General features: G+C 42.4%; 1 protein-coding gene and 1 long non-coding RNA gene across 9 annotated transcripts in view; one reads left to right on the top strand and one right to left on the bottom strand.

Moving 5' to 3' along the window:
* LOC139057410 (uncharacterized) overlaps positions 1-25,990 on the top strand; it is a 166,244-nt gene that overhangs the window by 50,890 nt on the left and 89,364 nt on the right. The window lies entirely within an intron of this gene.
* LOC135918999 (transcriptional regulator ATRX homolog) overlaps positions 3,149-25,990 on the bottom strand; it is a 145,771-nt gene continuing 122,929 nt past the window's right edge. For all 8 annotated transcript variants that reach the window (XM_065452736.2, XM_065452737.2, XM_065452733.2 and 5 more), the window contains 3 exons: positions 22,387-22,497; positions 22,196-22,309; positions 3,149-4,974 (listed from right to left, as the gene is read on the bottom strand). In XM_065452736.2, the coding sequence (XP_065308808.1) occupies positions 4,786-4,974; positions 22,196-22,309; positions 22,387-22,497 (414 nt within the window). In that variant the 3' untranslated portion in view covers positions 3,149-4,785. The remainder of the gene's footprint in view (positions 4,975-22,195; positions 22,310-22,386; positions 22,498-25,990) is intronic.

Genomic DNA, 25,990 nt, shown 5'->3' with positions numbered 1-25,990 from the left:
GTAATCGTAATGCTTAATCTTTATTTTTTCAGGTGACCATGTTCTTAGTTCAATGACTTGCTGTTAGGACACCCCCTGTGACTGTCGTACATTTTCTGCGCATGCCTCTTCTTGTATATATACACACGATGTGGCAACGCAATAAAATCTTGTTGGAAGTCAGCGCTGTGTATGTCGTCTATCGCTGTCCTTGTCCTTTGCGCTGTACGTTATTTTTGATCAATTTATGATAACTCAAAGGTAAGCTCATTACTTTTCAAAGCGAGATCGGGATGCCTTAGAACACGCACCGATAAAGCGATATATAAGACGGAAGAAGCATGTGCTTGCTGCGGTAAAGCTAGGGAAACTACGGAGCGTGTTTTATTAGAATGTGAAGACGTCTACCCAGTGGTCGATTTAGGCACCACTGGCCTCCTGAAGCCCTTGGGTTCAGCGGGAGCAGTGGAAAAATAAACATGTCCGCAATAGGCATTAGTAAGAGTAAGTCCAGTGTTTCCCTTATTCTACTGAATATTATTTTGGTAAATATTTTATATAATACTTGGAGTAAGCTAATGGGCCTATAATTTTTCTGTTCTTTAATGGTTCCCCTTTTTTTAGTAGTATAATGTTTGCATTCTTCCAGTTTTCTGGGATCCTTGCAGTCGACAGACACTTCGTATAGAGTCGCCAGTTTTTCTAGCAATATGTCTCCTCCGTCTTTTATTAAATCGACTGTTATTCCATCTTCTCCTGCCACTTTTCCCCGTTTCATGTCTTAATTGCAAGGCCCTTTTGACCTCATTTCTAGTTATAGGAGGAGTTCTTGTATCCTGTTCATTATTGTTTCGAATGGAGTACTCCGGAGTCCTCTGGGTACTGTACATGTCAGTACAAAATTCTTCCGCTGCTTTTATTATACCTTCAAGGTTGCTGATGATATTGCCCTGCTTATCTTTCAGTGCATACATCTTGGTTTGCCCTATGCCAAGTTTCCTTCTCACTGATTTCAGGATGCGTTCATTTTTTACAGCTTGAATCTTCAATCTTTCTCACATTATAATTTCGAATATCACTTATTTTTGCCTTGTTGATCAGTTTTGACATTTCAGCGAATTCTATCTTATCTTCCGAGTTGGACACTTTCATTCTTAGTCGTTTTTTTTTATTAGGTCCTTTGTTGCTTGGGAGAGTTTGCCCACTGGTTGCCTTGCCTCCCACTTCAATTGCTGCCTCAGAAGCCAACATAGTTACGGTTTCATTCATTACCTCTATGTCACCATCATCATCATCTCTCTGTTCTAAGGCTGCATATTTGTTTGCAAGTACCAGTCTAAATTTGTCTGCTTTTACCGTTACTGCCTCTAAATTGGCCTGTTTCTTCTTGACCAATTTTACTCTTTCTCTGTTCAAATTGAGGTGAATCCTAGCCCTCGCTAACCTATGATCACTGCTAACCTATGATCACTGCACTTCACCTGTCACTTCTACATCCTGCACTATGCTGGGATCGGCAGAAAGTGTGAAATAATTTCATTTCCTGTTTCGCCATTAGGGCTTTTTCAGGTCCACTTTCTGTTATTACGTTTCCTGAAAAAGGTGTTCATTATTCTCAGCTTATTCCTTTCTGCGAATTATACCAGCATCTCTCCTCTAGCGTTTTTCGAATCAACGCAAAGTATTGTACGAGCCATACGTGAGATCCTGCTTCATTTCCAGTGCTGCGTAGACTCTAGTAGTCCACTTGTCATGATGTTTGGTGACTGAGTCGCGAGATCGTGCCCCTGCCCGCAACGGTTGTTGTCAAAGATACAAAGTTTGTTAGCATCCAAATGCTGACATTAATAAAACTAAAACTTGAAAAAGAAAAAAAGGTAATATTAAAGAACGCAATGCTACACAAGCACGCAGTCACAGCGTGAGCAAGCAAGTGAAAATGCAGGCATTTCGGCCGGAGCATAGCAGACAACGAAGGCGAGGCTTCCAGCTGACGTCACCGAAGCGCCGTTCGCAGCGCTGTTGTCGGTCACACACGGTGCCATAAATGTTCTGACAACTGAGCAAGCTCTGTGGCCACTGCCCAATATGCACAGCAAACAAAACGGCACCATCTTTGAGGTGAAAAAATATGCAATATTTACACAAATTTATTCTCATCTGCTAATAAATGAATGAATGTATGGTTTTCCTTATATTATGACAGGCAAGTGGCGTAGACATAGTCAACAAACTTCTTGACCAACACAGTTCACATAGAAATTAAATGGTTATGAAAAAATGTCAGAGCACTGTCACACCTGGTCTGGCATGTTATGCCAGGTGTAACACATCTACATAAATTTTTGCAGAAAGCTTTAGTAGCATAAGAGCTTCCCATTCTTGACCAATACATCTGAGTGCTAAAACACCAGCTAAAGAAACAGAGACAAACAAAGCTGCACATAAGTGACAATTAGTACCGCTATGAAATTTGTCTGGTTAAAATGGACAAGAGGTAGGAAAATAGTCTTACCTGCTTGACCCTAAAATGAATAAATGTACACTGGCTGTGAAGTGAATGATGTGTAAATTAAAAGCCAGAACAAGTCAAAACCAAAACTAAATTGCTCTGCAGGAAGACCAACCTGAAAAATATAACAGTGAAACAGTATGCTCACTGAGCATCTGCAAGGCTCAGGGTTTTCAGGTTTTATGGTTTTCTGATTTCACATACATCCTTAAGTTTTTATCTGAAACAAGAATCTTTGAGCTCTGTTTCTGCCACTGTTTTTTACTACAAATCTGACTAATCACTTTAAGGTTAAGCGACCAGCCTAGAGATTCACAATCTTTTACAGCAACACCTTCTATGTCTCAAGTGTAACCCAAACTGCTTTGTCCTAAACCTTTATGTTACTTTCCTCATTCAAGCAAAGTCAGAGTTGCAGCAGAACTGATAGTTGGGCGAGTTGGTACGAATTCAAAGTAAAATCAGCCCAGACATATGGCAACAAACATTACACCAGGTGCTCAAAGTTACTGACAGGAAGCAGATATGAACAAACATGTTTAAAAAAAAGAAAGGGAAAGGCTACTGATGAGATGTGCCTTGATCTCAAACAACCTTATTTATACCATTAAACCACTTATACCTTAATTCAATCACAAGCAACTTGTAATGGCAAAATAAGTGCAAAAGTAATTTTAGTGCCAATAATATTAGTCAACAAGTTCTAATCAAATGGTGACTTCTTCCAAGTGAAAAAGCTTCAGAAGTACTTGGTACAATGCATAATTGATCCACCTTCTTTAGATACCAACTTCTTCAATTAAGATTTAATTGAGGTACACTTCCAGCAGCTTTCAGTTTTGGCTTTAATAAAAAGTGCACAAACACTGAACCCTACTCACGTAACAAGAAGATAGACACTCTGGCTTCTTTTCCAGTTCAATTATGCATCCACACCATCACTAGGGTATTTCATGATTGCACTGTACAGAGCATTCGCAACCAATTATGCAACTCAGTACCATTTCAATATACCCTGACAGCCCTTAAATGTACAACATGGGCTTTTCTGAATAGCATGATGAACAGCTCATTGCTTAAAGTACCTATGGCTATTAGGCATATGATAAGGAACTCTTTTCATTTTAGTTTTCACAAAGAATTTAAAATAAATATGTTCGATTAAAAGTGCTTCAAGATAAAAGCCCATGTTGTCAGCACAAACATAAAATAACTAACAAGTAAATATCCGTTCTGTGGCATGTATGCACAATGCAAATTCTGAAGAAACATGAACATGATGATCAACAGAACACTGCTACAAATTATAACTTTTGACAATATGTCTTCACAACTGGAAAAAAAAAAGTGCAGCAATGACAACGACATCTAGAGAAGTTGCACTGCCAGATCTCGTACACAGGAATAACAACTGGATGTACTGAAAGACAGGCCAGCTGTTTCAGCAGGATACTTGAGCAGTATCACTCACCAAAATCACAAATGTGGTAGCATCAACTTTAGGAATCAATGCAGGGGGCCCCAATCACACCACAGCAATAAGACATTGAATAAGACAATAAGACATTGAGGGTTCCTCACCATCTGTGGCACTAACAGCCATGACCAGAGGAAATGACAATGGACCATCTAAATAATGGGAAGACCGCGGGCATGCCATCTTAGTAAGCAATATTCAAGCAACTACCAACAATGTTGGTTGTTACCATGGTGACAAGGGTGCCGAATCAACCTGCAGTAGATTGAATGGTGAACAAAATTTCAGCACAATTCCCATTTCTGCATCTGAAGCCTTTGGCATGGTGGAGCTTAACTTGGCTCTCTCAAAGATACTGTGTTCTGCCAACTGTGTCTGAATGATGCATGCTCCAAATTCCAAGGCAGCTTGCACTAGTCTTACAGTAAACAGTGCTCTGCAGGCACAGTATCGTGCACTAGAAGAATGAATGGTGAAGCACAGTGCTCCAAGGACTAGCCTGAGGACTGAAGGTAACAAGTAAAAAAAAAAGCACTGTCTCATTGTCCTATGCCATGGTTCCAACACAAGGTGTGTCAAAATAAGCAGCTGCTGGAAAACCTCCATCAGCTGGTTTGCACGCAGTGATGAATCAACTGTGTGGAAGTCTGTTGTGATACCCAGCACCCATAAGCATCAGTAACAATTACTCTGAACCTACGACACCACAGTCCTTTGCTGCTGCACTAGGATGCACAATAGTTCTGGTACTGAGACTGTCATTGCTGCTGCAGAGAATGACCTTCTGTGGACACATATGCCTACATGTAACTGTTCGTTACTGTTGCTGGTTCTGTTGAGGCTCCTGAAGCTGGTCTTGTTGAGGCTGCTGCTGTTCTTCTCCTTGGAGTTGCTCAGGATGCTGTTTGTTTGCCCCTCGCTGCTGAGGCAGCATATGTTTGAGTCGCAGCCTCAAAAGTGGTAGAACTTGCACAAGCCTATTCAGCTTCTGGTTCTTCTGCATTTTCTGTTCATGCCAAGGAGGAAAAGAAAACAGCTTGCATTAGACCCTCCTCTGATGCACAGCTGTACATAGGTGCCATCACTGACAAAACATTATGAGAAGCTGCCCTTCATAAGTGTCACTGCTTCAAGGCATTAGAATAGGGCTTCTGCCACTGCTGGAGCCCTTAGTCCCTGCAAGATACTTCACTGTATTAAAAGCTTTATTCACATTTTGTCGAGATTTCCTTAACTCCTTGAGTGCTTTATTACTCTTATCAAAACTGACCTAATTTTGCTTCTTTTTCGATGGCATATCTTAAATATTGCCTTTCTCCAAAACACTGCTCAAGCATTTTAAACCAATTTACTTCATACATCATGCATGCAGACATGATTTTTTTGCTTCACTAAGCAATATAATGTATTTGTCATTGCCACAGATGGTACAGTCGGAAACAAGGAGAAAGGAAAGGCAGGGAGGTTAACCAGACATCGGTCTCCGGTTTGCAACCCAGAAACAAGGAAAATGCTTTATTAATACAGTCCATCAAAGTCAACTACTATGCAAAGCAAAGTTTGGCACCAAAGAAACTTTTTCACCAGTTCTTCCTCCGCTGAGGCAGGTCAAGAAGTGCGCGAAATTTCATGAAGCATGGAAAAGCGCACAAAGCTTTGCCACACAGTTAGCACCAGGCCCTGCATGACCCATGAGTGAGCTGTCAGTGGGAGACGGCATCATTGAAAAGCTCCAGCTATAGGCATCGAAAAAGTGTGATTTCAAAAATGCCATCTTTGAGCACTGACAAAGTGCAGCTATCTATGTAGTAGAAGAAAAAAATAATAAGTTGACACACTCCATTCATCTAAATTGTTTTGAAAATGAAAATATTGCTGTGAACGAGCTGAGCTCCTCCAAACAAAGTTTACCAGTCTCGCGTTGACAAGCTCAGCTCATCCAAAGCATTAAGGAGTTGAAGGAAAAGAACCAGGACTCCAACGACTGTTTGATTCTCCTAACTCAATTACTGTGAAAATTGTTATGAGCACTTGATTTCTCATTAAGTTTAGAGACACCAACATGATACTGTAAAGTTATCATGGAAACGAATGCTTGACAATACTTGACAGGCTTTCCTACAACACGAAAAAATCCTGCAGCTTGCAGGCAGCAGTAGATGCAATGTGCCCTAATATGCATAGTTAACTCTTTCCGTACAGCACCCAGTGGACATGGTTAGCCCGCTATCGATGTTTTGAAATGCTGCTTTCGAGACCTTTCATGCCGCTCACGGACAGACTGCACTATCGGACACGAAGGAGAAGAACTATAGTTTTGTTTTCTAAGCAGTTGGCTTTTTTTCCCACTAGGAGGTAATTTTTGAACATGCTTTGAAGTTTCGTGATCATAAAGGCAGAAAGCAAAAATAGCCACTTGCTATTGATGGTTTGAAACGCCGCTTTCGATACCTTCCGTGCTGCTCACGGACACTACATCATTGGATGCAAACGAGAACTACATTTTTGTTTTCTGAGCAGTTCAATGTTTTCCTGCCAGGCAGTAATTTTTGAACGCGCTTTGATCACGCTTTTGAATGTCAAAGTAGAAAGCAAAAATGGCTGCCTCCAGGAGCGATGCATGCGCTTTGAAAGATTGCAGATCTCGTGATTCTGCTGCGTATCCGGCTGATTTTATTGATGGATCGAACAGCAGAGAGTCTGAGGATGCTGCCTATTCCTCGGACTTTGAGAGCGACGACGAGGCAAGCCAGCCCGAAACATCGGCGGCTGCAGCCCAACACGCCCAACTGTAGCGCTTGCAGTTAAATTTTTGTAGTGCAATACTTGGTCAATGAAAACATTTGACTTTTTCGTAGGTAGTGCCTATTAGATGGCAATAGATCTTGTATATTTCATAAATTTGTTACACATTTTTCTTAGAAGATACAAGCGTGTCTTTACAAACTTTATTCACTTTTATCACACAATCTTGATTCTGTCATATCATAAGAAACCAACAAACACTGACACCAAGGACAACATAGGAGAAATTACTTGTGCTTAATAAATGGAATAAAGAAACGATAAATTAATGGAAATGAAAGTGGATGAAAAAACAACTTGCCGCAGGTGGGGAACGATTTCACAATCTTTGCATTTCACTGCAGTAGCTTTCGTTAATAAAAATTTTATGCGTGAAAACTGCCCTCGTACTACTTTTTGTTTATGTATTACTTAAAATAATGAGTGCATTAGTTCCTTCAAGAAAAAAGAAATTTGGCATAACCTACAAAAAGTCTTTCCCTGTGATAGGGAAAGACTTAATGGGCCCACCATGGTGTATTCTTTCCTCTGCTGCACATTTATTTTATTTTTTGCACTTGATTCCAGAACTTGTGATTATCACAGGCAGCATGTACGTTGCAATGCAAACACCAGTGGAGCAGAGGAAGAGTGCTCTGCTACAGCGTACCAATGTTGCAGGCACCGTGTCTCCATCAGTGCTGTGGTATGGTGGACAGGATGAGCCCACCAAAACATGAGCATTTGTCAGCAACTTATGCAAATATATATTTACTTATTTATTTATTCATTCATCCATTTGTGACCTTCATGGCCTGAGGCATTATAGAGAGGAGTAGCACATAAATAAATACACATGATTACAGGCTTTCATAATTCTTGTTAATACAATATTAGTTAAAGCAATACAGAGGCAGGACTGACTAATATAAAATAACAAGTATAACAAGCTAAATTAAGCAACAATACAAACTTCTCTATTGGTTGCCTGGTAATAAGTACAGCTGAATCTCGATATAATGAAATCACACCCAACACGAGAATGCATTCATTATATTCTACATTATTATATCACTGATAATTGAAAAAATATCGCCATCATGTCTGTGCAACATAAATGCAAGTGGGAAGCCTCTCACAGGCCAGCAAAGAGTTTTCCCTGGATTTTGATGACCCAATGCAGGCATGATACCCTGGCATGGGAACAAAAATAAATTACATACACGTATTTCGCACCGTTGCTCATAACCAAACACACAATCGGTACATTAGCTTGACCACAGCGGTCCAACCAAGCCAAGCTGTTGGCCAAAATGCACACACCAGTCCCAATTGTGCCCTTTGAAGTTGCTCTTGCTGAGTACTGTCTCTGTACAATTTTTCGCACGCAGATTTAAACTCCACTACTACAGCCACTGCAGTTCCACTGCAGCAGCTGCTGCGTATGGCACAACTGCGCTGCCCCTATCTTAAGTGCGATCTGCGATGTAGACAGTCTATGCATCTAGCGCACCTCGCTATGTTCTGGTCACTTAGTTCGCGTTGAAGCAAGAAGCCACACAGAGTTCAATTCACTCGCTCCTGCTACTGCACTTCTTCCCTCCAGTGTTTTGATAAAGAGTTTCTGTGGTCACTGAGTGAGATGTGTTCATGTTTGCTTGTGCATGCGTGACACCATGCTTGTTCAGGGGCGTAGCCAGGGGGGGGGGGGGCTTATGGGGCTTCAGCCCCCCCCCCCCCCCGAAATTTTTTCGTGCTGTCCATGCACCGCCGACCAAAGCGACCCCCGGCGCCGGAAATCACTCTTGATTTTGTCTAGAATGTCTTTTTGACGCTCGAAAAGACATTTAACCGCGAAGATTGCAAACTCGGGCTGGATTTCGTGGCAACGCCCATACGCCGGGAGTCACATAACGCCAAGCAGTCCCATCCGAGCAAAAAGTTTCAAGGGTGCTTTGATGGTGAGCGGGCTCACCACGGCATCTCACTGAGGCCACAGAATCTATGGAGCGCATGGATATCAATTGCGAAACTTTATGGGTATAAATCTCATAAGCTCTTGATGTGAAAGGTGCATTGACATTTCCAAAGTTGTGCTTTAGATTTTCAATTGCGGAACTTTGTGGGTTTAATGTTGTTATAAACATTTGACGCCAAAGGTCTATTGACTTTTCCAAAGTCTTACATCGGAACATACAACGAGACAAGCCAAATCAACACACTAGCAGACGAGTTGACAAAGCAGGCAGCGAGGTCCAATGAGACGAAGCGTTGGGGTGGTTCATTTGTGCCGTCATGTCACATAAAAAAATATCACCATTTTTTTTAACCTACGCCAGAACATCCATGTCAAGACACTAAAGCCAAAGTAAATACGTTCTTATTTACTTTTCCTACTTTGACTTTTATTCGCGAGGACACAATGAGCCTCTTCAATTTTTTTTTTTGTTCTCGCTACCCTACCCGCGGGTTGCCAGAGCCAACCAGAGCGCATACGTTTTTCTCGTATGGCCCCGACCACCGTGCGGTACACTTCGGTGCGCGTTCGGTTTGCTCTGGCCGAGTGGATTTTCACCGGACAGAGTTTTGGACCCTTTCTGGCTAGCAGACGAGAAAAAGAAACAATGGTCGCTCGCCGCCATCACTGTGGGGACTCGAAGGATTGCACCGCATTCCTTGAGCGGAACCTTTCCGGAAAGTCTTCTTTCGCCGCTGTAGGATACTGAGCAGTATGCGTATGGTTCTCAGTGGACCAAGTGTCTCATGTTTTCTTCGGTATTCCTTCCATAGCCCCATTAGGTGCCCGAAGTAGGCATTATATTCTGGCCAAGATACTTTCCTATGCGTTTTTTTTTTTTCATTTCGGTGCCTCCGCCTCACAGAAAAAAAATACATTGTTGCGGCGCAGCGAATTGTCGCATGGTGAAAGTTCGATTTTGATACTTCTTTTGCGGAAAGTAATGGGCGACGGCACGCTTCAGTTGCCGGATACGTTTATTATATTATTGCGAAAGCAATTATATGGACACTCCAGGCGCTTTCCTGCCATCGCCCTCATGTTTCGTATAAAGTCCAAGGGTGATAACATCGTGACCATGCGCTGCATGCTGTATGTGCAAGTGAAAGCGTAGGAGGGGAGATGGAATGGGTGAGCCGACGATGGTGGCTCAGTCTTGCGTGCGCAAAGGACAAAAGCCGGGAGCAAGCGAGCCACCTTCCGTCGCGCGCAATACATCGGGGGGAGTGGATGGAATGGGGGCGGAATCTAGGATTCTGTGAATCTATGATTGTGCAACATGTTTATTTGCCTTGTTTGACGCATTATATACAGTTACTTCTTTATTACAGTATTATATATGCAATATACAGTTATTACAGTTATACAGTTATTAGACGCATTATATACAGTTAACTTATACAGTTACATCTATAGACTCATTGGAGACTTATACGTATACTTAAATATCTTGTTGCGAGGTTTTGTGTATACACGCAGTGAACTTTGTTTCCAGTGACACTTTTTTGTCCTTTATCAAGCCGTATTATCGCATTTGCATATCCCATTGTATCTTTGCATTTCTAATGTACGAGGGCGAGTCAAATGAAAGTGAGCCCACCCTAACCGCGCAATAATGGTTCGGTTCATTATCTGCGAGGCATGCGCGTAGGAGAACGGCATGTCTCATTTACAAAAGTGACACGCAGGTGTGAAGATAAATGTTCTTTAATGCTCTCATACACTGGGTTGAATATGGTTGCGTCACATAATGGACACTTCAAAAGTTGAACAACTCGGTGTCGCGAAGTTTTTGACAGCTGAAGGTGTTTCCAAAACAGAAATTAATCACCATATGACTGCCGTGTACGTTGAACACTGCATTTCATTGACCACTGTGAAGCGTTGGAGCAAACGGTTCAAAGGGCGTTGCAGAGGCATTCCAAGACCGGGCCAAAACCATCGCGCAATCACCCCCCACACAATTTCAAAGGTTCATGAGCTGCTGAAACAAGAACGGAGGATAAGCATCGATGAACTGGCAGACCGTCTGAACATCAGTCACGGTTCGGTTCACGCCATAATTCATGAGCTTCTCGGTTATCGGCTCTTTGGTGTGCAATGGATCCCCAAGATTTTTATCCATCGCGAGAAGACGGAGAAGTTTCGCGCTGCCTTGACTAATCTGATCGGGTATCACAATGAGCATGACGACTTCTTGTTTGCAACTGTGATCGGGGACGAACCTTGGTGCCACTACTACGAGCCTGAAACACGACGGCAAAGCTTACAGCGGAAACATTCGAATTTACCACGCCCAAAGAACGTAAAGGCCATCATTTCCGCTGGAAAGGTGTTGTTGACTTTTTTTCGATCGACAGGGTCCATTACTGATAGAATTTGCTAAATCTTGAGAGGCTATCAATTGTTTCCGATATTGTGAAACGCCAGAACGGCAGCGTGTCGCAATCAAGAACGAACAACGTGGAAAATTGACGAATGGGGTCATCTTGTTCCACGACAATGCCTGTCCCCACATCGCTTATGTGGTTAATACAAAACTGGCAAAGTTCAAGTGGGAAACGCTGCAACATCCGCCATACAGCTCAGACCTGTCACCTTGCGACTTCTACATTTTGGGGCAACCGAAAAAACAGCTCAAGAGAACCAGATACAGACTTTTTGAAGCAGCAACCCAAGAAGTTTTATAAGACGGGAATCACGCAACTCGTTAATCAATAGGACAAATGTCTAAATTCTCATGAAGACTACTTTTAAATAAAGTACCCCGTTGTTGGCTCATTCTATTGACTTGCCCTCATATATCTTGCAGAACTCCTGCTTTTTATACGTGCTCTCTGTCGCGACTATAACTTCGGTGCAATTACTCACGATACACGACAAGGGACAGCTACTCCTGCGTAATACATTGGAACAAACGACAGCGACATTGAGATTTTTCACTGGCCATTGCATATATACAAGAATGTAAGCACGGTTCTTGAATGGCAAAGTTTCATTAAGATATTTGTCCTCAACTTGTTCAGTTCATTGCCTTTTAATTTTTCATATCAGCTGCATGCACTGCTTTCCTGGTTTCGAACTGATATAGTTCTAAAGTTCGTGTGATATTTTCTTTACTTAATAAATAGACAAAGAACATGGAAGCATTGACGTTAGTTATGTTGGGCACAATTTTTGGCACATACGAGTATAATATTTTATGAAAAAACATATTTTACTTGTATTTACAGAGCGTAGCTTTCAAGAATTCGTTTGCAGATAATGCAGTTTTTATTCATGTATTTGATCCCTCGATAAATTGTTTAAGAGGAAGCTTTAGCTCGGGCCCAATCCGACGCGGCCTACTCAAATACTTGTAAAACGCAGAAACGCTTTTCTGAGGTAATCCTGCTAATCGATTTTATTGAAATTGGTTGCAGTTGAGAGAGAAAATTAAATCCTAGTGTCTGTTGCAAACAGAACTTCGATTTAGGGCCTGAATTTTGTTTAAAATATTTTGGAAAATTCGAAAGTTTGAAAAAATAGAACCACGGCGTTTACAAACTAATAGCTATGCATGAAGAACAGATATTGTGGTTCTGTAAACGGCATTTATTATAACAGTCAAAGCAGACAAGTTTGCTGTGTCAATTTGTATCTTACGCGAATTGGTTACGTTGTGTACAAGGGTTCTGCAAAAGCCGTATTTCCACAATACTAATTTTTTTTTGAGATTCATGTGTAACATATCTATTTTGTCCGCTGTAGATGTACTATTAGATGCAATTCACAGAATTGTGATATCATTTTTCATTGTTGAGTCACGTTGAGTTGAGTTTTAAACTTGATAGTTTCATTTCCTGAAAATTTTCAATTTTGGCCAATTTTTAATAAATAATTGACCTCCTAAATGAAACATTCGAAGCCAGTAGTCACTAGAATTAAACTTTTTCTTTTAAATGCCGCAAACCTCCTCAAGTTTGGTGTAGTGGTTGCAGGGAAAAACGAATTCCCCTTCTACATGTACTTAAATAGGAGCGCCTGAGCTAAAGCTTCCTCTTAAGGAGGAGGCTGAGCTGCAACGTGCAGCTACATATATATATATATATATATATATATATATATATATATATATTGGGCCAGTGGCGTAGCCCCCCCCGAACAAAATTTCTGGCTACGCCACTGTGCTTGTTAGTTTAGTTTTAGGAGCGAATGTTTACAAGTTTATACGACTGATAAAACTAATATCCTTACTTTTTGTATAGCTGTCTACTAATTTGCTATCGCAATCGATGCTTCGCCTCTCGGGCGAAACTGTGACTTTTTTTTATTTATCGTAACTTTAGTGCATTAGGAGTAAATCTTTGCTTTTCCAAATGAGAAAGTTGTATTTCTGTATGAAAGAATGAGTACACGATACTATAAAAGACTTGTCTCTTTTTAGGTCATGGCAAACGAGTGTGCGTTCCAATCAAGGTTTTTTTTTTTGGTCATAGAAGACAGGTGCGCCTTACAATCGAGTAAATATGGTACATTTTAGAGTGCAGTTCTTAGGTGCCTGTTCCTGCAGTGAGCGGCAGCAGCGTAACCAAGCGAACGAGCACGGGGCAAGATGAAAAAGCAAACGTGAAGCAGGATATGAAAGATGCGAGGCCCGAAATGCGGACACCAATGAGAGACGCCCCTTCAGTAGTTGAGTGCGCACAGGAAACTGGTGTCCTGCAGGTCCGCCCAACCGCTCTATGCGTACTCCTAACTGGTCTCAGCCGGACTGCTCGTTTCCTATTATCATCTACTCGCATCAGCTCTTGCTCATGCTAGTTTGGTTTGTTTGGTTTGGTCTCGTTAACACTTCTTTTGATTGTCATGGTTTGCAAATGCTTTGTAATCTGACTGTATGCACAACGCAAATTGTGTAGTACTTTATGGAAGCCATGCAGCACCAGCAATTACACAGGAACCTTTGACGAGTCATGTATAAAAGCAGATGTGTTTGATCCGCAGATCAGATTTTCGATGATCGCCAACTCTGCTACATGTCTCTTTCAAATTCTTTCCTTCAATATATCGCGTAATGAAAGCACGTATAGAGCTGCGCTAAAATTTCGCATTAGAGAGTACTGTAATCGTGAGTGAATGTTGTTAAACACGAAAAATCATATTAGTAACAACAGGCAAGGGAAGTAAAGTAAGCTTTTAAGATACTTTCATTATTGTTGTACTGGCAGTTTGATTGCAGTTTTAGAAAATAAAGCAAATAGTTATTTTAGACTAGTAGCTCTGCTTTCTGTATTGTCCATTTGCTTGCACAGAGTGGCCATGGCATAGTAGACACAATGCTTAGATTGAAAATGTGCTTTTAATGGTTTGGCCCTAAGCATATCTGCTTAATTGTTTTTATACTGATGCATTTTGCTCTGTCCAAACCAAAATATATTGAAATCTCGCCTCTTGGTTCAGGATCAGAGAATTTGCAAGCTCATAACTAGGATTTAGTGTTCTTGATTTAAATTGGAAAAAAAATAATAATGGACTGCCAAAGTCATTCTGCGGAATTCAATTTGAATTGAAAAAGATCAGTTCCTTCAACTGCTGAGTGCATAAATAACTGAGTTTCTCAAATGTTACTCGATCTATGAGAGAATCTTCAAACTTGCTGTTTGTGGCACTGACGCGATTCAAGCCTTTCAGCAAGAGCTGTGTCAATATTTGCAGTATGCTGTCCTCGACGGTGTGGTACTCGCTGTCTTTTTATGATCATATTTAACTGATTGGCTAACATTAGGTACTGCAGCACTTCGCCTCCTTAGCTCGCCTGCTTCAAGTGTAAATGTTGAGAGGGCATTCTCTAAACTTAAGGTGATAAACAAAAAAGAAAAGGGTGTGTATTAACAACACAAAAAGACTGGGAGAATACATGCATGTGTATTATAACCAGATTAATTAAGTAATTGTGACTTGATTGGGCATGAAATTTATGGTTGCAGTGTAGACTCAATATCTCCCGCACCTGTACTTGTGTGTACATGCTACTTCATTCCTGTTCCAGTTTGATGAATAAATGCGCTATTATTATGCCTATCATTTTATTTTAACTGCAATGTTAAAATCAGAATACATATTCACTTAAAACATAAAATAAAGAAAAATTTAGAACCTGCTTAGCTGTATACATGGTCCCTGATAAGAACTAAATATATGCATTCAAAATAAAAACAACAAAGAAATGACAACCATACCACTCTAAAGATGGAATGGCAGCGAAAGCTGACGACAGTCACAGCTCTCAAACAAAAAGCAAAGTGATTTCGCTGCTATTCCATCTTCCCAAAGTGGAATGGTTGTCATTTTTTGCGTTGCGAGTCTGACGTCGTTGCTCGCTCAGAGGTGCCAGGGCTTGCGATTGTCGTTTTCGTTCAGCATCAGGGGAACGTTCTTCGTTGGTGTTCCTTTCGCGCCGGTGCCATTTTCATTCTCGTTGCTGTTCCCTCCAGCACTCCTCGTACGCATGTTGTTCTTTGGGTGTATGAACTGCACATCGACAGTTCCCATCGACAACGCAGCTGTTTTTAGCGACAATACCTCTCCTGATTATATACTGCGATAACCTTGATGTCGCGCTATTGTTCACGGAGAGCGTTCTACCGCATTTTGACATCCGCGCAGCCGCACTGTACCCGTATGGGTTTGTTAGAAATCTCTAAGTCCGTTTCCGTTGCCGGAAGCCTAAAAAACTAAGGAAGGTTAGTCACAAACAGCTTTCACCATAAGAACACTTAACTATACCCATAACTGGCTCATTCCACATGAAGCGTCCCAGACTTCAAAAGCAGCCATCACCGGCTCTTCCGAAAAAAAAAAAGAAAAAGAAATAGAGAGAAAGAAGACAAGTTAGCAAATGTGTGAATAAAGTTTCACCAAAGTAATTTTTTCCTAAAAACGTTCCTGTGTCACATAAGCGCTCTAAAAGTTTCCAAGAAGAAGCAATATTTGGCTGAAAGGCAGGGAGACATGATCTCTCCAATGCTATTCATAGCATGTTTACAGGGGGTATTCAGAGACCTGGATTGTGAAGAATTGGGGAGAAGTGTTAATGGAGAATACCTTAGTAACTTGCGATTCGCTGATGATATTGCCTTGCTTAGTAACTCGGGGGACCATTGTAATGCATGCTCACTGACCTGGTCAGGCAAAGCGGAAGGGTGGGTCTAAAAATTAATCTGCAGAAAACTAAAGTAACGTTTATCAGTCTCGGAAGAGAATAGCAGTTTACGATAGGTAGCCAGGCACTGGAAGTGGTGAGGGAATACATCTACTTAGGGCAGATAGTGACCGTGGATCCGGATCATGAGACTGAAATAATCAGAAGAATAAGAATGACTGGGGTGCGTTTGGCAGGAATTCTCAGATAATGAACAGAAGGTTGCCATTATACCTCAAGAGAATATGTATAACAGCTGTGTCTTACCTACTTGCCTATGGGGCAGAAACCTGGAGGCTTACGAAAAGGGTTCAACTTAAATTGAGGACGACACAACGAGCTATGGAAAGAATGATGGGTGTAACGTTAAGGGGATAAGAAGAGAGCAGATTGGGTGAGGGAACAAACGCGAGTTAATGAGAGACCTTTGCCCTGCAGTGTGCGTAGCCAGGCTGATGATGATGATGATGAAATTATTGTAAATGAAAGGAGACCAGGTACAATGACAAATCTTATTTTAGAATAGAACCTTTGTTCGTAAAGTTTCGAGACCGAGTCCATTAAAAAAAATGTGTATAACATTGCAATCATTTGTGCAGCACCCTTTTGAAATAGTCTCCCTTGCAGTCTATACACAGCTTCCAACGCTTCTTGAGGTCTTGGAAACAGTTGGAAAACACTTCTTTTGGCAGGGCTGTCAGCTCCTTTGTCATGGCATCTTGAATGGCCTCCATGCTCCTCATCCAGCAACTTATTAGGGCTCTCTTCACACGAGGAAAAAGGAAAGAATCACATGGAGAGAGGTCAGGCGAGTATGGCGGATGGGGAAGTACAGTAATGCTGTGCTTGACGGGAAATTTTGTCACGCTGAGAGCAGTGTGCGGCCTTGCATTATCGTGGAGAAGGCTCCATTGCCCAGATGCCCGTAAGTCATGGGGACGGCGTCGCAGTGGATCACGCATGTGTTGGAGCACACGGATATAAAACTCCTGGTTCACTGTCTGCCCTTTTGGGATGAACTCGTGGTGTATGACACCTCTGGCATAGAAAAAAACTAGCATCGTCTTTGCTTTGGTCTTCTGTCGCCGCACCTTTCTCGACGCCGGAGAGCTTGTGGACCACCATGCTGCGCTCTGCCTCTTTGTTTGAAGATCATATTGCAAACACCCCGTTTCGTCTTCAGTAATGATGCTGTCGACGAATGCAGCATCTTTCTCTACCTCAGAGTGCAAATCAGCGCTCACTAATGCCCGCGTGTCCTTCTGGTCCTGTGTGAGGGAGTGCGGCACAAGTCTGGCATTCAGCTTTCGTTTCCCCAAGTTCTCAAGCAAAATTTGGTGGCATGTTGTCTTACTAATGTCGAGAGCATCTGATAGCATGTGGACTGTAATGGTGCGGTCTTGCTGTACGATCTCCCTGATCCGAGTCACGTTGTTTTCATTCCGTGAGGTTGCAGGGTGCCCCTGCCTTGTGTCGTCTTCCACCAACATTCTCCCCAACACAAACCTCTTGTGCCACTCGAAAACTCGCGCCCGCAATAATGTCTCGTTGCCGTAAGCATCATGAAGGAGCTCATATGTCTGCATGGCTGTCTTGCCAAGCTTCACACAGAATTTTATGCTTACACACTGTTCAAGGTGGACGTCCACCTCTCCACATTCACTCACAGTAGAGTGTGCAGACGATTAGTAACATACTTTCTTACATGTAGCGCCATCTAGCAGCTGCCACAGCAATTAACATAAATAGCTAAGGTTAGCCTGAAGGGATGGCACTACACATACGCACCAACATTTGTTTATAAACCAGTCTCGAAACTTTATGGACAAAGGTTGTATTTCACTTCCATTGTTTTTCATGTGACATGGAAAACAATGAAAACAAGGACACAAGCAAATGAATTAGCTTGTGATCTAGACGTTTTAACTCCAGTGAATATTGTTTTAGGCAAGAAAAGAAAAATGTTGGGAATCCACAACCAATCTGACCAGTAGGCACTGCCAAATCGTCTACAGTGTAGAACACCTATGTGCCACCGGTGATGACAGAGTTTGGCAGAGCTTGCCGGGGAGATTGGTTGTGGACTTCAATACCAGTCCGGTTGACTGCCTACCCCTTTTTGGGGGACTCAGCAATTAGAACAGATGATTTGGTAAAAGTTTCTGATTTATTGTTTTCAGGTTTTCCAGGCGTTCAGTTATTACGTGGGGGAATGTTAGAATGACATTTGAAGCAGAAGTTAAGAAAATCACACTTTTTAGTATGCTGTCGACAAAAAAGAAAAGTTCAACCAAGTGTATATGCTAAAGAAGACAAGGTCGACATACACAGTGGGTCAAATGATTCTATGATTAAATGTTGACTATACCTCTAGCCTCTGTCTTTCTGTGTCTTTTCCATGCTCATCATTCAGTCATTTCATATATTATTCATACTGTATTTCACATGCAATTATGTCAACCTCGTCTTTTTTACCATTCACACTTGGTTGACCCTTTCTGAAGCTGGCAGGTCATATAATGCAGGCCAGCTTCAGCTTAAACAACAAGGATAGCAGTCACAGTACATGGGCTTGTAAGCTTGATCGCAGAGACAGTGCTTTTGAACTATATTGGCGCTAATTTGCCCATACTGTTAATTTTACTTACTTTGCCACTACTTCTCTCTTCTTGTGGGCACTGGTGAAGCAACTTTCCAGTCATCATTGCCTTGTGCCCAAGCAAACTTACTCCATATCCCAAAAGTGTGCTGTGCAGCAACTTTGCCTCAACATGTCTATATTTACGGTGCTGCACCCTTTACAGGCGTTTAGAGGAATGTAGTTAATTTTCTGCTATATTGGCTACAATTACACCCGTATAATTCATTTTACCTTCTCTTTGACTAACCATCGCTTCTTCACTAGTATGGAGCTCATAGCACACTGGCTTCTAAGGTAGATCCCAGAGACAGTGTTTTTCAACTACATTGGCGCAAATTATTCCCATACAGTTAATTTTACTTACTCTGCTACTACTTATAGCTTCCTGGGGACATTGGTAAAGCCACCTTTCAGATGCTTTGGGACATCATTGCCTTGCATTAGCTCTGCTTAAAAGTGTGCCACACAGTGGCTTTGCCTCAACGTGTCTATTTCTACAGCAGTGCACCCTTTACAGGCATTTTAAAAAATGTTAATTTTCTACTATATTAACTATAATTACACCTTCATCATAAATTTAACCTTTTCTGTGACTAATTATCACTTCTTGTCTCATTCAGACCTACATTTCGATATCATTTGCTGCTTGCCACAATGCTCTGAAGGCGCAAAGGGGCATTTTTTTTTCTGGAAGTGCTTTCAAGATACCCAGATCCCAGATATGCCAAACTCGTGTGAAGTTAGCTAAGAAGACTTTGCTTTCGAAATTGTGTAGAAAATCTGGCTTCGGTATGTGCTACCATACTGCGAATCGCGCAGTTTTCCGTTGACACGATGAAGCCATCTCGGTACCGTGATAAAGAGGAGATAGGAGCTTCAGACAACTGCAGCACAGTATTTCACCATGCAAAACTAAAAGCAAAAGAAAGCAGCACACGAAAAGAGGAAAAACTGCCATCACGGTTCATTAGTGCTGAGTGCTGACACATGCACACAGGAAGCGCTCTTATTGGCTGATGCTGATTTGACATGTTTCAAGCACATTTTAACACTGGTAAGCAGTGCATTTCTTTATACTGGCAACATTTGGTGATCACAGGAAGTTGCGTCAAGCTTGCATTTAGTTTTTTCGTTAATAAGTTCAAAATACAAAATTGGTAAACGTAGCAGTCAAATGGCTGCGTCGAAACAACAAAAGAAAAAAATGCATGTACCCCTCTCTCTTTTCGGTCACAAAATGTCTACTCCTCAAAATTTTATGGAAAGGAGCGTTGCAGGCAGGGCAAGGAGCGTTGCAGGCAGGGGCATTAGCAGCAAGAAAATGTTCAGCAATAATTTATCTAACTAAGCCATGCTAATTAACTTTGTAATTTCTGATCTTGAGGCACATGTCATAATTGCGAAATTGAGGCTGAGAAGTAGTGAAATCATACATAGCAAACAAAATCAGACATCACAGTCTGCTGCAGTAAGCACAAGTAAATACCTCTGCTTCTTGCTGGCCTACCTACTGCCTGTGTTTCAAGTGACTGAAGCCAGTGGGCCTTGTTGGGAAGACCCAATAAAGTGTCTTGTTTGTTCTGTTATCACTGTGTGTATGTGTATGTCTGTCATGTTTGCGGTCATGAGCTGGTATGCCTCAAAGCTTGGTAGCACTGAGGTGCACATGTGCACTGGGAAGCTAGGCGGTGCTTTTTAATTAGGGTTACATAGGGTAGGACTTGCTTACAATTTATATATATTTTGTGGGTATTGTGTCTGGGCCTGTTGGCTAAGATACATATGAGCTTGCGCGGCATACCAAGCACTTCAGTGTTCGTGTTCTAACGTGACCAGTGCACTGTCAGTGTCACATCGGCGTTGACTTCAGAATCTACAAAGCTGCCGAGGATGCTATATAGCGAGCCCCAGGCCATCATCACCAGCCCTCGGAGACCTGTGACGATGACATCAAGACCTCTGCCCCCAACAAAAGGAGCACTGTCATACGTTTGAAGGGTGTGAGAAATCCCTTACAGCGTTTTTTTAATTTAATTATTATACCTCAAAGGTTTATGAATTGCTCGGACTGGCGTAAATCTACGAAGTACTACCTTCCCCCCCTCTCCCCCCCCCCCCAGTTGCCTTGATGGATAAGGAAATTAGACATCTCCTTGGGCGTTAGTATTTTTTGCATGTGATTATGCTTGAGCTTTGTATCAGCCTTTTGACTGTGCATATGCTGCCCTCCGCTCTCCGGAATACCTTTCATTAAACTTCAGTTGTAAGTGAGAGTCTGTCCTGTCTACTCCATTTCTTCCCACCCATATTTCCGCTCAACGGCACTACATGATGCCCCAACTGGCCCAACAGTCTGCGCTCCTCCCCCCCCCTCTTCTTTTTATTTCTGTGTGCAACTGCCCTTTAGCTTGTTTTCACTGCTTAATTTTAAGCATGAAATGCTTTTAGCTCCCATGGTTGGCAATGTTCAAGAGACCTTGAGCAAAAAAGCCAGAGCCGTTATCTGGGCACTCAAACGAGAACATCTAGGCAAGTTGCAAGAACAAAACAAGATCCCCCAGGAGTGCACAGGACTGCATACGCTAGTTATTCCCAAACAAGCTTAAAAAAAAATGCTTTTGAGTTCTTCCTAATGTTTGTTCACAATATCATTGAAGCTGTAACTTCTAGTACGCTGAAGTTTTATTTGTCATTTCCAATAGTGACATTCAATAGGCAGATGCAGGGCACCATACACTTCAATTCTGGGAAATGAAATTTGCCGCAGATATACTGCACTCGCCGAGGTGCTGTGTGACGTGGTGCTGGATGCGTCTGGAAGTGCTGCTTTGCCTTCGGTGCACAGCGCTCGCTGAGCTGCGGCATGGCACCAGAAGCCTGTGATGCGTTGCTTTGCCATCATGGAGGAAGGAAAAAGTTAGGAAAGAGCATTACGTCACGCAGCCAGCCTTGGCAAGCGAATGCTACATGAAGCCAGCCCTTTGCTCAGTGGCGGCCCTACACGTGACCTCTTGCATTGAGATCCTGGAGCAGGAATCGAGATTTGCTGAGATGTTTGGCCGCGCCTCCTTCAGGCACTTTTCGTCTTCTTGCTGGGCAGTACGCTCAGTCTCCTTGGCATCTTTCACTACCTGTCATGCCCCCTTCAGCTGGTTTTCTTCTTCTAGCTGGGCAGCGTCCATATGGACCAGTGCACTGTATGATGTGGTGAGGTGTGGTTTGGCAGGGCGTGCTGTTGCAAACATGCACTACCCAAATTTTATGATTGTGGCTAGTATCATCTCCAGCCAATCTGCTTTGCCGGTTGCCATTTCATGCTTACATCTATTCTCGATTACGGGAGAGCCAGTTTATTTTATTTTATTTCTTGTGTTTGTTACAGACCTTGAGCCACCGTGACAGGTAATGGGACATCCAGCATCAGTGTTTTGACAAAAAATGTTCTATTGATCAAAGCACTTGTCTCTGTCAAGTCTATCACACCAACAAGCCATTCTGTCAAATATGTTAGTGCCAGAACAAGGCTCTCTTTTCACACCTATAGCTCTTACTAGACTGCACCTTTCAGTTTTGTTCAGTTCGCATACATGTTCATCACTTACCTTTCCAACTTCATCCAGTTCCCTATTGGCAGTATTTAGTAGTTCAATAGCCCGTCTTGTTTCCTTGAGCTTTGCATCAAGTACATCTAGTGCAGGCGCCTGACCTGCATTGAGCTGAAAGACAGGGCCAATTGTAACAAGAACAGGTCATGGTAAGAAATAGTGAGAAGACGAAAACTCGATATTCTTACCTTGCGTTTTTCCTCTAAGGCGCTGCATTGTTGCCTCTGGAACTGCAGACGATACTCAAGCAAAGCACTTTTCATTGAAAGGACAAGCTGGGCAGTGCTTAAGTGCATTGACTGCAACACAAAACAGACAGGGAAAGGAATTGGAGAAGGTTACTATTGTGTATGCATACAGTATGGCACCCTATTAAATGACTACTGGAACATATTTTCTAAGCTGTACGAAACTCTACAACATGCTTATTACACTTAAAACAATGACACTTAGCAAGAATGAAGGCTGGAAAACACTTATGAGATATTTGAGTTTAATACTGAAGTAGGTCCTCAAGTTCTGGACCTGGCATCATCAACATTACTGTCATGTCATCGTAAACAGCAAAATTTTCTAATGCTGTGTAGCAATAATGCTAAGTATGATGATGCTGCTCATAAAAAATGTGCAAGAGTGCTACATGCACTTAATCTGGCTGTGCTTTCACGAACTGAAAGAGCAGATCTGTCATGACATTGTAATACATATAACTCCTAGGTATTAAAACTGAAAGTGAGTCACATAAACAATTATTATAGTGAATAATTTAGGGTTTCCTGGTGCTTGTTTGTATTATTTCTAAGCATTTGGAGGGCATGAACCTTTATTTATTCCAAATATAACATTTGGCTACTTGACTGCAGTGTAAATGTGGCATGAAGGCATATGGACTACTTTTTAATGCACAGATGTCAGCCTTATACATCCTACAACTAGAATGGATTGTTGTGTTCCAAGGTTCACCTGCATTTGTAACTGTGGCTTGATTTAGGCTTCGAAATGTAGATTATACTTATGTACTTATATACAGGCTACAGAGTGACTGCACCTTGTACTCTCGTGTGATTTAGTGCAACAGGTATTCTAACCAGTTTCTGTCTGTTTCATGTTTCAAATCATGATGATGACACACATCTGAACAGAAGAATTGGTCCTAATTTTGAAGTAGGACTAATTCGAATAGGAAGCCATGCTTGAAGTAGGACTTGCTATTAATGTACAATGTCATTATCAGCACCCCTGTTATTGTTTCTTAGATATCTGTGCTCAGGTAAGACCCAAACACTTCCAATTCAATTATTCAATACGTAGACCAATTGCATGCCAGCTTCAACTCAGACAAGTACGGAGCTCGTGGTAGATGGGTTTGTATGGTTGGGCCTCTGAAACACACTGCACTTTGCCTGATCACTATCTACTGCTTTCTCTGTGATGCTACAGAGTGCACGCTAGTGATGTCTGTGTGACATTCTGCAAGTCTGCCACTGCATCATTATTCTCCAAACCTCACCAACTCCACAAACAAAAGTTCACTCTCTGCCACTAAGTGATTGATTGTCTGTTAATATATGATTGCGTTCTATGTGCATATACCTGCATTATACAGCCACTGATAATGTGGTGGTGGCACAGTATAAAACCTCAATATAGATCCTCAATATAGAACCTCGGCATAAAACCACGGTATAAAGAACTCAAGGTATAAAACCACACGCATTCGACATGCAAGGCTGCACCATTTGTGCACTGTTGGCTAGAATGAAATGTAAAACAGGAAAAACAAAGAGCATGAGTTTGCACTGCCATGCTAACAGTGGCTTGATTAATTGCTGGATGGGAAATCTCTGGGACTACAGCATGTCTAGAAGATGGCTGTGCAGTAAATAATGTTGCACTTTTGAGTAATTGCATGTAAAAAGTACCCTGACAACTTTCTTCTCACTCATTACAGACATTTGGTCACGCAAGAGCAAATCTTACAAGAGAGTAGCTCAAATTATCCAAGCTACCGTATGTACTCGTGTAAGGTCTACACCACCATTCTCGAGTCCAAAAATTTGGAAAAATGAAGTTTCACTAACCATCACCTGTGTACCCATGTGCTGGTTAATTTCTGCGAACCACTATTAGATGGCACTATTTGCTCTACTGCAGATGATAGCATCATCATCGCCGTATTACAGAATCACGTGGCATAGATCCAGTGTGCTTCAACTGCTTCAACAGTATCGGCTGTGCTGTGGCTCATTTAGCTGCATCCCACTCTCAGGCGCATAAAAAGTGCATCGCTGCAAAAAGTGTGTGCATGAATGTTGAATGCATGGCGTGCAGTTTTGTTTGAGACTGTCGTCAAGAGCTTCAAGGCGACGAAAATCTCAAACACTATGGTAGGCATGGAGGATGAGAAGCTTTGGCAGGGCACTGATGAGGCGAGCTTGTGAAACGATGGCAGCAGAAGCAACAAGAAATACTGAGTAAGTGTTGAACAACCAAGACCACTACAAGGAATTTGCCTGCACAACAAAGAAATTTACGAGTCTCCAACGGCTGATTTGTTGCTTTACAATAAATGCCATGTAGTCATTCTGCCATTATCCTTTGCAGACGTCACCAAGGTGCGCTCTCGGCTAGCGCCAATCGCAGCTATCAAAGAGCGTGCCAATGTCAGAAGTAGTCCTGCTGCACTGCTCTAGGAATCACTCAACTCATACGCTGCTTGTTTCAGTGCATCAGTGGCTGCAAAATTTGCAAAGGCTGATAAATAGGTCACAGTTGATGACAACATGATGATGTAATCGTAAGTGCTGAACCACGACATCTTCAAAGCCAGCTGCTGGCTAGGGTGGAAAGAATGAGAGCATTGACATCGGCAATGGTTGACAACGGCAACGACCAAAACATAAACAAGACAGGCACAGTCCTGTGCCCGTCCTTAAAATAAAGCTTTCCTTCAGCTGACTGTGCTTAGTTGGCCGATGAAATGTTTTATGCTATTACAGCTGCGTGAGACAGAGCCGAAGCACCTGACAAGCCAAGAGATGATGAGCAGTACAGTAAAAGCTTAAATAATTCGAACTGACGACCTGGTTCCAACACAGCCCTGTGTATTTCAATAGGGGGAATGTTCCCAATAATTTGAATGCGTAATGGTTAATTCGAACTGGGAGACCCTGGTTTACAGCTCCTGGTCTACATGACTCGCACCATCTCTGTGTCTGAGAGCACAACTTCACGGCTGCGGCAAACCGCTGTTTTCATGGCGCATTCGCGCTGTTGTGCCAGGCGGTCCTTCAGAGCAGGAGATGCCCCACCAGCGACATGCAGTTGTCATGGTTGATGTTCACACCTCATCATTCACTTCACTTCAAGGCAGCTCATATGAAAACAGCAACGTCGTCGCTCCTGACTGTCATGAAGAGGCCACTGATCGATGACAAGGTCATCGCTGAGAACTCCCAGGGAAAAGCGCTGACGGCAGATGGTCCTATTGTGCCATGGTGGAGGCCCGAGCACCACGGTGGAGGACCGTCGTGAAGAGGCCAGTGATTAATGACAGGGTCATCATCGAGAACTCCAGGGAAAAGTGTCGGCAGCAGATTCAGTTTGTGACGTGGATGCCTCGTATTGTGCCATGGTGGATACGTGAGCGCCACGGTGAAGGCCCAAGCAACACGTTGGAGAAAGCAGCACCAGGCAGGGGACAGGAGCACCATGTTGGAGACAAGTGAGGGGTGATAGAGATGGTGAACGATTCGGCGTTTGTGACTGGCCAGCGAATTCCCTCATCGAGGG

This window comes from Dermacentor albipictus, chromosome 3 (genome assembly GCF_038994185.2).
Source record: "Dermacentor albipictus isolate Rhodes 1998 colony chromosome 3, USDA_Dalb.pri_finalv2, whole genome shotgun sequence".
NCBI classification, from domain to species: domain Eukaryota; kingdom Metazoa; phylum Arthropoda; class Arachnida; order Ixodida; family Ixodidae; genus Dermacentor; species Dermacentor albipictus.
Note: the sequence above shows the minus strand (reverse complement) of the source record. Positions and strands in the feature narration are given on the sequence as shown.